The 12,267-nt window shown below is 46.3% G+C and overlaps 1 protein-coding gene across 2 annotated transcripts in view; it reads right to left on the bottom strand.

Annotated features, from left to right (window-relative positions):
- Nucleotides 1-7,852, bottom strand: part of HAUS6 (HAUS augmin like complex subunit 6) — a 49,137-nt gene extending 41,285 nt beyond the window's left edge. For both annotated transcript variants that reach the window (XM_025360547.1, XM_025360548.1), the window contains exons 1-2: nucleotides 7,266-7,852; nucleotides 1,128-1,223 (exon numbers count right to left, since the gene is read on the bottom strand). In XM_025360547.1, coding sequence (XP_025216332.1) covers nucleotides 1,128-1,223; nucleotides 7,266-7,393 — 224 coding nt within the window. In that variant the 5' untranslated portion in view covers nucleotides 7,394-7,852. The remainder of the gene's footprint in view (nucleotides 1-1,127; nucleotides 1,224-7,265) is intronic.
- Nucleotides 7,853-12,267: the final 4,415 nt, after the last annotated feature.

Below are 12,267 nucleotides of genomic sequence, written 5' to 3'. Positions count from 1 at the left end.
GCTCTATCGCCCAGGCTGGAGTGCAGTGGCCGGATCTCAGCTCACTGCAAGCTCCGCCTCCCGGGTTCACGCCATTCTCCTGCCTCAGCCTCCAGAGTAGCTGGGACTACAGGCGCCCGCCACCTCGCCCGGCTAGTTTTTTTGTATTTTTTAGTAGAGACGGGGTTTCACCGGGTTAGCCAGGATGGTCTCCATCTCCTGACCTTGTGATCCGCCCGTCTCGGCCTCCCAAAGTGCTGGGATTACAGGCTTGAGCCACCGCGCCGGGCCTTATCTCCTTCTTAAACAACAGCATACAACAAAAGAGTAAATGTAATAGGAATGATTTTTCCCTACAGCAAGTGATGCTTTAATATATCACTGAAAAAAAAAGGATTTACAGAGAACCATGTAGACAAAACAACACTGCCTATAGGAAAAGTAGTAAGGCATACAGTACTAAGCAAAAAAAAAAAAAAAAAAAAAACAGGGCAAAATCAAGTTCATACAGATTGATACCAGTTAATTGTGCTGCTAACAATAATTTGCTTAATTATTAAGACCATAAAGAAAATGTTAAGAATTATATAAAATAAAAACTACATTACCTATAAAATACACAATGATTTTAAGATATGTACCAAAGAAAAACGTCACCCAGATTTATAAAGATTAAGAATTAAATGTATAAGACTCAAACCTGAATTTTGTAATATTCATTCAAAACATCAGTCAAAGGCCAAGTTGAAATTCTGGCTTATGCTGGGTGTGGTGGCTCACACCTGTAATCCCAGCACTTTGGGACGCCGAGGCGGGTGGTTCACCTGAGGTCAGCAGTTTGAAACCAGCCTGACCAACAAGGTGAAACTCCATCTCAAATAAAAATGCAAAAATTAGCCAGGCATGGTGGCAGGCACCTGTAATCCCGGCTACTTGGGAGGCTGAGACAGGAGAATTTCTTGAACCTGGGAGGCGGAAGTTGCAGTGAGCCTAGATCGCGTCACTGCACTCCAGCCTGGGTGATGGAGTGAGACTCCATCTCAAAAAAAAAAAAAAAAAAAGAAAAAAGAAATTCTGGCTTATATCAAAACACAGTCCATTTTCAAATTTGGAAAGAAACTTAAGAAAATGAAATTATTTTTCCTTACTTGAAAACTTCTTTGGTGAGAGACTGGTCCAGAACTTGAAACAAAAAATAAGAAACTATATGAAAGGCATCACGGTTCAGCTTGTCAAACATGTTCCTAGTGGTTAAAAATGAAATAGAAATAGAAAAAGAAAAAGAAAATGGTTAATAAACTAAACATCATCAAAAGCTGAGTAAGAGTTCGACACAAATTAATGTTTTCATTCTCTTCAGGAAGTCAAGGCAAATTAATTTTTCTCATTCATGTACATTTTATAACCAGTTAAGAAAAACATACAAGCTTTCATTTTCTAATTCTCAAAACACAGATTCAATGTAAGACTGGCAGAACTGGCTTTAATGAAAACACTCTACAGAAAAGGAAGGAAAACCTAATTTGAGAGAGAACCATGCCTTATAATGGTAACAACCCACATTAACTGAATAACAGTAAATAGTTAATATTTATTAAGAGTTTCCTATTTGCCAAGCATTCTTCTAAGCCTTCTACAAGCAGTAACTTAGCCAATCTTCACTACTATCACATACTATCTACTTTAACACAAATTATTTTATTTAATCCTAATGACACTAGATAGTAGTTTGATTATCTTCATTATACAGATGAGGAAACCTAAATTTAGAGGTTAGAAATTTGCCCAAAATCACTTAACCAGAAAGTAGAAAAGCACTGATTTGAAATATGTCACCTCACCCTAGAGTCCAGGGTCTTCACTACTAGATTTTTATTCCCAGAACCATCTTTATAACATAACGCTGGCATTAGTTTTTATTGTTCCAATTACCCTAATTAATCAAAACAAAGCCTAAAAAAAAAAAAAGTGAAAACAAAACAAAAAAACACTAAACCTTTTAAGAAATGTCACACAACTATAAGGAATCAAGAGTTAACTTAACGGAAAAGCATGAAATTTACTTCCAAAAAATCAAATCAAGTGAATTTCTGACTTAGGATTATCATTCTCTTGCGTAAGTTCCTATGCCTATCCATTTGTCAAACAACACTTTTGTCCTTAGAATGTCTCTACTCTTCAAGTAACACAAATGAAGTTCCATCTATCCTACTTCCCTACCATCTCTCAAACCTGTTGTCTTTTCAAAAAGTACCTTGCTCTCTTCTCTTTGACACTTATTATAATTTGTAATAAGACATTTGTTGAAGGTTTGTTCCTTCACTAGACTAAAACACTGTAAGGGGGCGGGTGCAATGGCTCACACCTGTAATCCCAGCACTTTGGGGGGCCAAGGCAGGCAGATCAAGAGGTCAAGAGATTGAGACCATCCTGGCCAACATGGTGAAACCCCATCTCTACTAAAAATACAAAAATTAGCCAGGTGTGGTGGCGTGCATCTGTAATCCCAGCTACTCAGGAGGCTGAGGCAGGAGAATCGCTTGAACCCAGGAGGCAGAGGTTGCAGTGAGCCAAGATCGCACCACTGCACTCCAGTCTGGCAACAGAGCGAGACTTCGTCTCAAAAAAAAAAAAAAAAAATTCTGTAAGGGAAAATTTATATCTATTCTGTTTACCACTGCATAGCCAGGTCCAATACTGTGGTCAATAAATATTTGTTGAATGAACAAATAAATGAATCACCTCTTTTTATTCCTACTGCCACTTTAGTTCAGGCCTAGATAACTAACTGCAAAGCCCTTCTTCCCCTTCTATCCATTCTCTGTAATGCAACCATATGATTTTTTCAAACTGCAAACCTTTTGGGCAAATACCTTGGAATGGATTGCTGAGTCATATATTAAGCATATGTTTAACATTTTAAAAAAGTGGAGCCGGGCCTGGTGGCTCACGCCTGTAATCCCAGCACTCTGGGAGGCTGAGGCGGCTGGATCACCTGAGGTCGGGAGTTCGAGACCAACCTGACCAACATGGAGAAACCCTGTCTCTACTAAAAATACAAAATTAGTGGGGCATAGTGGTGCAAGCCTATAATCCCAGCTACTCCGGAGGCTGAGGAAGCAGAATCTCTTGAACCCAGGAGGCAGAGGTTGCAGTGAGCCGAGCTCACGCCACTGCACTCCGGCCTAGGCAACAAGAGCAAAACTCCATCTCAAAAAAAAAAAGAAAGAAAGAAAAGTGGTCATACCAGTTCAGGCTCATAGAAACAAAAAACTCATAAACTGCAAACCAAAGAGAACGTGTATGTACAAAATATAAGTGAATAAAAAATAATGGGTTTTTTCTTTTTTGTTTTTAAGAGACAGGGTCTCACTCTTGTTACCCAGGCTGGAGTACAGCGCTACCATTATAGCTCGCTGTAGCCTCAAACTCCTGGGCTCAAGCAATACTCCCACCTTGCCCTCCCAAAGCACTGGGATAACAGGTGTGAACCACCATGTCTAGCCTAATTGCTTTTTTAAGAGACAGGGTCTCACTATGTTGCCCAGGCTGGTCTCAAACTTGTGGCCTCAAGCAATCTCCCACCTCAGCCTTCTAAGCAGCTGGATTTACAGGTGCATTGAGCAATTTTAAAAGTAAATTTGGCAGGGTGCAGTGGCTCATGCCTGTAATCCCAGCACTCTGGGAGGCCGACGTGGGAGGACCACTTGAGCCCAGAAGGTCAAGATCAGCCTAGGCAACACAGTGAAGACCCATCTCTACAGAAAGAATAGAATTAAAATTAGCCGGCCGGGCGTGGTGGCTCACGCCTGTAATCCCAGCACTTTAGGAGGCCAAGGCAGGTGGATCATGAGGTCAGGGGTTCAAGATCAGCCTGGCCAAGATGGTGAAACCCTGTTTCTACTAAAAATACAAAAAAATTAGCCAGGCATGGTGGCAGGTGGCTGTATTCCCAGCTACTCGGGAGGCTGAGGCAGAGAATTGCTTGAACCAGGGAGGCAGGGGTTGCAGTGAGCTGAGATCGCACAACGGCACTCCAGCCTGGGCAACAGAACAAAACTCCATCTCAAAAAAAAAAAAGAATTAAAATTAGCCAGGCATGGCAGCAGGCAACTGTAATTCCAGCTACTTGGGAGGCGGAAGTGGAAGGATCACTTGAGCCCAGGAGATGGAGGCTGCAGTGAGCCACATTCAGGCCACTGCACTGCAGCCTGGAAGACAGAGCCAGATTATCTCAAAAAATAAAAACAAAAAAGTAAATTTGATGCCACATCCATGCTTAAAGCATTTAAAGAGCCGGGCACGGTGGCTCACACCTGTAATCCCAGCACTTTGGGAGGTCGAGGCAGGTGGTCGGGAGATTGAGACAATCCTAGCTAATATAGTGAAACCCCGTCTCTACTAAAAAAATACAAAAAAAATTAGCCAAGCGTGGTGGCAGGCACCTGTAGTCCCAGCTACTCGGGAGGCTGAGGTAGAAGAATGGAGTGAACCCGGGAGGCAGAGCTTGCAGTGAGCTGAGATCATACCACTGCACTCCAGCCTGGACGACAGAGCAAGACTCTGCCTCAAAAAAACAAAATAAAATAAAATAAAGCATTTAAAGGGGACATGTGTTACAAGATGGCGAATCTTGCAGAGAAAAGGAAATGCTTGTACCTTGTTGGTAGAATGCAAAGTAGTACAGCCTGGCCAATGTGGCAAAACCCCGTCCCTACTAAAAAATACAAAAATTTGCTGGGCACGGTGGCAGGTGCCTGTAATCCTAGCTACTCAGGAGGCTGAGGCAGGAGAATTGCTTGAACCCAGGAGGCGGAGGTTGAAGTGAACCAAGATTGCGACATTGCACTCCAGCCTGGGAGACATAGCACACTCTGTCCCAAAAAAAAAAAAAAACTAAAATTGCCAAAACACTGCAGAGAATGACGCAGTGACAATGAGAGCCATTCTCAGCGGAACTCTGGAAAAGCTTCAGACTTCTCCACCAGTATAGAGAAAATGTGACTGTGCTATGGGCCATCAAATCATGTGAAACAAATAATACATGAACCTGATAAATGCTATATTATTGTAGTCAATTTTTTTTTTTTCCCGGAGACTGAGTCTCCCTCTGTCACCCAGGCTGGAGTGCAGTGGCGCGATCTAAGCTCACTGCAACCTCCACCTCCTGGGCTCAAGCCATTCTCCTGCCTCAGCCTCACCAGCACCTGGGACTACAGGCGCACGCTGCCACGCCCGGCTAATTTTTTTGTATTTTAGTAGAGATGGGGTTACACCGTGTTGCCCAGGCTGTTTCCGAACTCCTGAGCTCAGGCAATCCGCCTCCTCGGCCTCCCAAAGTGCTAGGATTACAGGCACGAGCCACCACGCCAGGCGGTACTCAATTTTTAGAAAAGACTGCTAGACAGGCCGCTACACACGTTAATAGGAACTTCTCAAAAATAATTACCAAAAAAACCTTAATTACAGTTGTAAATCTTGACAGAAAAAATACAGCCAAAACAAGTCAAGAGGGGGAAGGCAGAGGAGGAGGAAGGAAATCTTATAATAGCTCGGTTCATTGTGAAATTATGGTAGGAATCAAAAGAGATTGATGAATCAAGAAACAGAGGTCGCTGGATGCGGTGCCTCACGCCTGTAATCCCAGTACTTTGGGAGGCCGAGGCGGGTGGATCACCTGAGGTCAGGAGTTTGAGACCAGCTTGACCAACATGGCGAAATCCCGTCTCTACCAAAAACACAAAAATTAGCCGGGCGCAGGGGCGGGCACCTGTAATCCCAGCTAGTACGGAGGCTGAGGCACAAGAATCGCTTGAACACAGGAGGAGGAGGTTGCAGTGAGCCGAGATCGTGCTACTACGCTCCAGCCTGGGCGACAGAGCCAGACTCTGACTCAAAAAAAAACAAAAACAAAAACAAGGAAAAAACCACAGCCACAGTCAGGCATGGTGGCTCAAGCCTGTAATCCTGGCACTTTGGGAGGCCGAGGCCGGCGGATCATGAGGTCAGAAGTTCGAGACCAGCCTGGCCAATGTAGTGAAACTCATGTCTCTACTAAAAATACAAAAATTAGCCGGACATGGTGGCAGGCGCCTGTAGTCCCAGCTACTAAGGAGGCTAAGGCAGAAATCACTTGAACTCGGGAGGCGGAGGTTGCGGTGAGCCGAGATCGCGCCACTGCACTCCAGCCTGGGCGACAGAGCGAGACTCCGTTTCAAAAAAAAAAAAAAAAAAAAAAAAGCCTCTAGAAGAACTGAAAATATGTAATTTACAAAAATCAAACAGATTGAGGAGAATAGAAGATGGCCAATGTATCTATCCCAAATTCCCCTTGGCCTACAGTGGGAATGATGGAACAGAGATACTGGCTAAAGTTGATAAAACATAGAAATAAAACAGAGTTATTTACAGTGGGTTATTAGGAGGGATCCATAACCTTAACAGAAGTGGAAAAAGTAGGGAAGGGGCTTTTACTTTCCATACTTTTCATTAAAAGGGTATTAGTTTTTAATACCTTCTCCGTTGTTTTATGCTAACTCCAGCATGCCTTACTAATTCAAAAATTAAAAATTATAAAGTTACGCCGGGCGCGGTGGCTCAAGCCTGTAATCCCAGCACTTTGGGAGGCCGAGACGGGCGGATCACAAGGTCAGGAGATCGAGACCATCCTGGCTAACACGGTGAAACCCCGTCTCTACTAAAAAATACAAAAAACTAGCCGGGCGAGGTGGCGGGCGCCTGTGGTCCCAGCTACTCCGGAGGCTGAGGCAGGAGAATGGCGTAAACCCGGGAGGCGGAGCTTGCAGTGAGCTGAGATCCGGCCACTGCACTCCAGCCTGGGCGACAGAGCCAGACTCAGTCTCAAAAAAAAAAAAAAAAAAAATTATAAAGTTAAACCACCTTCAAAGGCTCCCTTGAGTTCAAAAGGCATTTTGTACGTAAGATTCCCCTGCTCTTCCACTACTACCCGCCATCCCTCCCACTACTCCAAAGACCACCCCTCCACCACCTAGGCAGAATTAAGCTGTCCCTCCAGTTTTGCACTCTGCCCATCTGCAGACTTTGCACTCGCCTACAGATCGCTTCCGGCACTCTTCCATTATTTACTGTCTGCCTCTGCCACTAGGCTGGCAGCAACTGGGAGTAGGAACTTTGGAGTCAATGCCTGGCACAGAGTAACCGCTCAACCAATTCTGATTAATCAACCTCCGGGGTATACAAAAGGGCGAGGCCCCCGGGGTACCCCGGCTCAGGCTCCCTCGCCCCGACAGCCCCGGCCTCCTTACACTCCGAGATGCGTGTGCGACACGATCTTTCCGCAGGCAATGGTTGCCGGGCCTGGCTCGAAGCCGAGCGCCTGCAGATACATCCAGAGATGCTCCTTCTCGAAAGCGGTGACCGAAGCCGAGCTCATCCTCGCGGTAGGCACGGCGGCTGCGAAGAAAGAAAGCGCAAACCCAGGGGACTCGGAGGGCCCTCAAGATCCCTCCCTACGGTCAGCCTGAGGTCGCGGCGGTCCTTCCATTGCCAAAGTCTGCTCCTTTCTCGCCCCGAGCCATTTCGCCTCAAAGGGACTTACAGCCTCCGGGAAACTGAGCTTCTAACGGTTGTGCGGCCACAACTGCCTCAGCAAAGCCACCACAAACCGAGACTCCCGCCCTTAAGGAAGAGCAGTATGCGCCTGCGCCGCCAGTCTTCCGAAGGAGGAGGGACTTCCCGGAAGGACTATATCTCCCGCCATGCCATGCGCCCTTCTCTCCTCCCTTCCGGTCATGCCCAGCCAAGAAACTACAAGACCCACGCGGCATTGCGCGGCCAGCGAATTGTTCTGCGCTCGCGTAACGGCTATCTTGCGCAGATCCTCGGGTCTTCGGGTTTTTCTGATTGTTGGTGCGTGGGGTCCATTGGCTTGTGTATGCTAGTTGTTACGTCACATAAAAGCCATAAATGGAGCACTGTGCCTCGGTGTAGAGAGAAGCAGCATTGGTTCCATCCTCCGCTATGCTCACTGTGACTCTGATCAAGTCACGTCATCTCTGAGCCTCATTTCTGTCATTAGCGAAATCTATGCCCTCAAATGCTAGATGCTCCTTTGCCTGCTTTAAATGAAATCTGGCTCTCTACTCCCCCTGCAGTCTTTTTTTTTTTTTTTTTTTAGACGGAGTTTCGCTCTTGTTGCTCAAGTTGGGGTGCAGTGACGAGATTTCGGCTCACTGCAACCTCCGCCTCCCGGGTTCAAGCATTTGTCCTGCCTCAACCTCCAGAGTAGCTGGGATTAACAGGCGTCCACCACCACGCCCGGCTAATTTTTTGTATTTTTAATGGTCTCTGAAAGCACAATAGAGACAGTTTCACCATGTTGACCAGGCTGGTGTCGAACTCCTAACATCAGGTTATCCGCCGTCCTCGGCCTCCCAAAGTGTTGGGATTACAGGCGTGAGCCACTGCGCGCGGCCGCCTGCAGTTCTCTTAACTGACGGCTGTTGCCTACCACAAACCCCATAGACAACAGGGCCTCGAAATGGATTGGGTAACCCGCTTTTAAGTCTCATTGCTACCTCTGGCAATTATTGCCTCCTGCCTCACTAAAACCACCTTAATAAAAAGAGGCCAGGCACGGTGGCTCAAGCCTATAATCCCAGCACTTTGGGAGGCCAAGGTGGGTGGATCACCTGAGGCAGGGAGTTCAAGACCAGCCTCACCAACATGGAGAAACCCGGTCTCTACTAAAAATACAAAATTAGCCGGGCGTGGTAGCGCATGACTGTAATCCCAGCTCAGCTACTCGGTAGGCTGAGGCAGAAGAATCGCTTGAACCCAGGAGGCAGACGTTGCATTGAGCCAAGATCCTGCCACTGCACTTCAGCCTGGGCGACAAAGTGAGACTCTGTCTCAAAAAAAAAAAGAGTGAGAGGAGAGAGAGAGAGAGAGAGAAAACCCACCAAGTTGCCCAGGCTGGGCTCGAACTCCTGGGCTCAAGCGATCTGTCCACCTTGGCCTCCCAAAGAATGAGCCACCGCGCCCAGCCTAAAACCACTTTTTCAAGTTTATGCATAGCTTTTCACTGTGGAGGTCATTGTAAGATCTCTGATTCCATTCTGATGGTGCAGCCTGTGGTCCAGTTGCGCAGGAGGCTGAGGTGGGAAAATCATGTGGGCCCTGGGAAGCTGAGGCTGCAGTGAGCTGTGATTGCACGATTGCACTTCATTCAGCCTACTGACAGAGCAAGACCCTTCTCCAAGCAAAAGAACAGCAACAAAAAAAATCTCTGACTCCTGTCAACAAAGAGTCAAACTCTGTAAAATTGTTACCGGTAAAAACAGAGTCTTGATCCAGACCCAAAGAGAAGGTTCTTGGATCTTGTGCAGGAAATAATTTGAGGTGAATCACAGAGCACAATGAAGGAAGGAAGTTTATTGGAAACTACTCCGTTGAAGAGCCGAGCAACCTCAGAAAGGAGGCGGAGGAACACATGGTCCTTTGTTACTGTCTCTACTTATGAGAAACTATAAAGAGCTGTAATTAAACTTGGAATGCGCAGATGTGCTCACTAAAGGTGGGGCTATTGTGCTTTCAGAGACCATTAATCTTTCAACCTATGCTTGCTCATTAACATCATCTTTAAGTAAAGTGGGCTGCTCTTTAGAGCATCTGGACATTCTGCAGGCTTGGTGGGAGATGTCCTGTATGGCCATAAATATTCTGTTATTATAATTGGTGGCAAGCTTAGAATGTGGCTGTTTTTAGACCATAAGCATTAATTTTATAGGAGCCTTGTAAGTGCCTAGCTAGTTTAAGATGGAGTCACTTGAGTCGTGTTTTATTAAACCAGAGGCCTGGAAAGCAGGGGTTCCTCTAACAAAATATTTAAAGAAGTTTATTCTGAGCCAAATATGAGTGACCATGGCCTTTTGAGGCACAGTCTCAAGAGTTCCTGAGAACATGTGCCCCAGATGGTGGGGCTATAGCTTGGTTTTAGGGAGACATAAGACATCGATCAATACATGTAAGGTATACATTGGTTCTGTACAGAAAGGTGAGGCAACTCAAAGTGGAGGGTTCAGGTCATAGGTGGACTCAAAGATTTTCTGATTGGGGCGGGCATGGTGTCTTACGCCTGTAATCCCAACACTTTGGGTGGCCGAGGCACTTGAAGTCAGGAGTTTGAGACCAGCTTGGTTAACATGGTGAAACCCCGTCTCTACTAAAAATACAAACATTAGCCAGGCATGGTGGTGCTCGCCTGTAATCCCAACTACTCAGGAGGCTGAGACAGGAGAATCGCTTAAACTCAAGAGGCCGAGGTTGCAGGGACCTGAGATCGTACCACTGAATTCCAGCCTGGGCGATTCGGTGAGACCGTCTCAAAACAAAAAAAACAACAACAAAAAAGATTTTCTGATTGCTATTGGTTGAAAGAGTCAAGTTACTATCTAAAGACCTAGAATCTATAGAAAAGGGTCTATCAAGATAAGTGGTTGTGGACACCAGGGTTAGTATGAAGTCTCATAGGTGGCCACCCAAAAGTACTAGAAGCTGGGTGTAGTGGCTCATACCTGTAATCCCAACACCTTGGGAGGCTGAAGCTGTGGATTGTTTCAGCCCAGGAGGCAGAGGTTGCAGTGAGCCCACATCATGCCACTGCATGCCAGTCTGGGCAACAGTGCAAGACCCTGTCTCAAAAAAAAAAAAAATGTACGCTAGACACAGTGGCTCGCACCTGTAATCCAGCATTTTGAGGGGCCAAGGTGGACAGATCACCTGAAGTCAGGAGTTCAAGACTGGCCTGGCCAACACGGTGAAACCCAATCTCTACTATAAAGACAAAAATTAGCCAGGCATGGTGGCAGACGCCTGTGGTCCCAGCTACTTGGGAGGCTGAGGCAGGAGAATTGCTTGAACCCGGGACGCAGAGGTTGCAGTGAGCTGAGATCACATGCCATGCCACTGTACTCCAGCGTGGGTGACAGAGCAAGTATTGGATTCTCAGTTAATCTCTTCAGGATGGGGATGGCCTGCCAGGGGAAAGATCTACTTATTTCAATAGAGATTCTATTTATGTATTTATTTATTTATGAGATGGAGTCTCACTCTATCACCCAGGCTGAAGTGCAGTGGTGCCATCTCGGCTCAGTGCAACCTCGGCCTCCTGGGTTCACGTAATTCTCCTGCCTCAGCCTCCCAAGTAGCTGGGATTATAGGCATGCGCCACCATGCCCAGCTAATTTTTGTATTTTTAATAGAGAAAGGGTTTCACCGTGTTGACCAGGCTGGTCTGGAACTCCAGACCTCAGGTGATCTGCCCGCCTCGGACTCCCAAAGTGCTGGGATTACAGGTGTGAGCCACCGGCCAGCTTCTTTACAGATGTAGATTTCCCCCCATAAGTGATGGTTTTGAAGGACCATTTCAAAATATAACAAAGAAACATATTTTGGGAAAAAATATTTTAATTTCCTTCTTTATCTGTCAATGTTATGCCAGTCAAGTTGGAAAGTAAGCTGGGTTATACAGGCTTAAACAAAACCCATCTGATGAGATTTTTATGACTTGTAGGACATGACTCCCCAAGTTCTATAGATAGGAATTTGGACAAGAAAGAAAAAAGGTCAGAGTTTAGTCCTCACTCACTAGGCCTCATTCTAAGATTTGGCAGCTAGGCGCAGTGGCTCATGCCTGTAATTCCAGCACTTTGGGAGTCCGAGGCAGGAGGATTACTTGAGACCAGGAATTCCAGGCTAGCCTGGTATTCTCCCGCCTCAGCCTCCTGAGTAGCTGGGATTACAGGCATCCGCCACCACACCTGACAAATTTTTGTATTTTTAGTAGAGACAGGGTTTCACCATGTTGGCCAGGCTGGTCTGGGGCTCCTGACCTCAAGTGATCTGCCCGCCTTGGCCTCCCAAAGTGTTGGGGTTACAGACGTGAGCCACCATGCCCAGCCCAATCTTTTTAAGGTTTTTTGTTATAGAGAGAAGGTCTCACTATATTGCCCAGGCTGGTCTGGAACTCCTGGGCTCAAGTGATCCTCCCACCTTGGCCTCCCAAAGTGCTGAGATCACAAGTGTGAGCCACTGCCTCCAGATTGCTTCTACAATTTACTCCCTTAATTAATACTTCTTTTTTATTTTTTTTGAGATGGAGTCTCGCTCTGCCACCCAGACCAGAGCGCAGTGGCATGATCTTGGCTCACTGCAACCTCTGCTTCCTGGGTTCAAGCGATTCTTCTGCCTCAGCCTCCTGAGTAGCTGGGATTACAGGCCTGTGCCACTACAACTCGGCTAATTTTT

Source organism: Theropithecus gelada, chromosome 15 (assembly GCF_003255815.1).
Source record: "Theropithecus gelada isolate Dixy chromosome 15, Tgel_1.0, whole genome shotgun sequence".
NCBI classification, from domain to species: Eukaryota; Metazoa; Chordata; class Mammalia; order Primates; family Cercopithecidae; genus Theropithecus; species Theropithecus gelada.
This window is presented reverse-complemented; position numbering and strand designations above follow the sequence as displayed.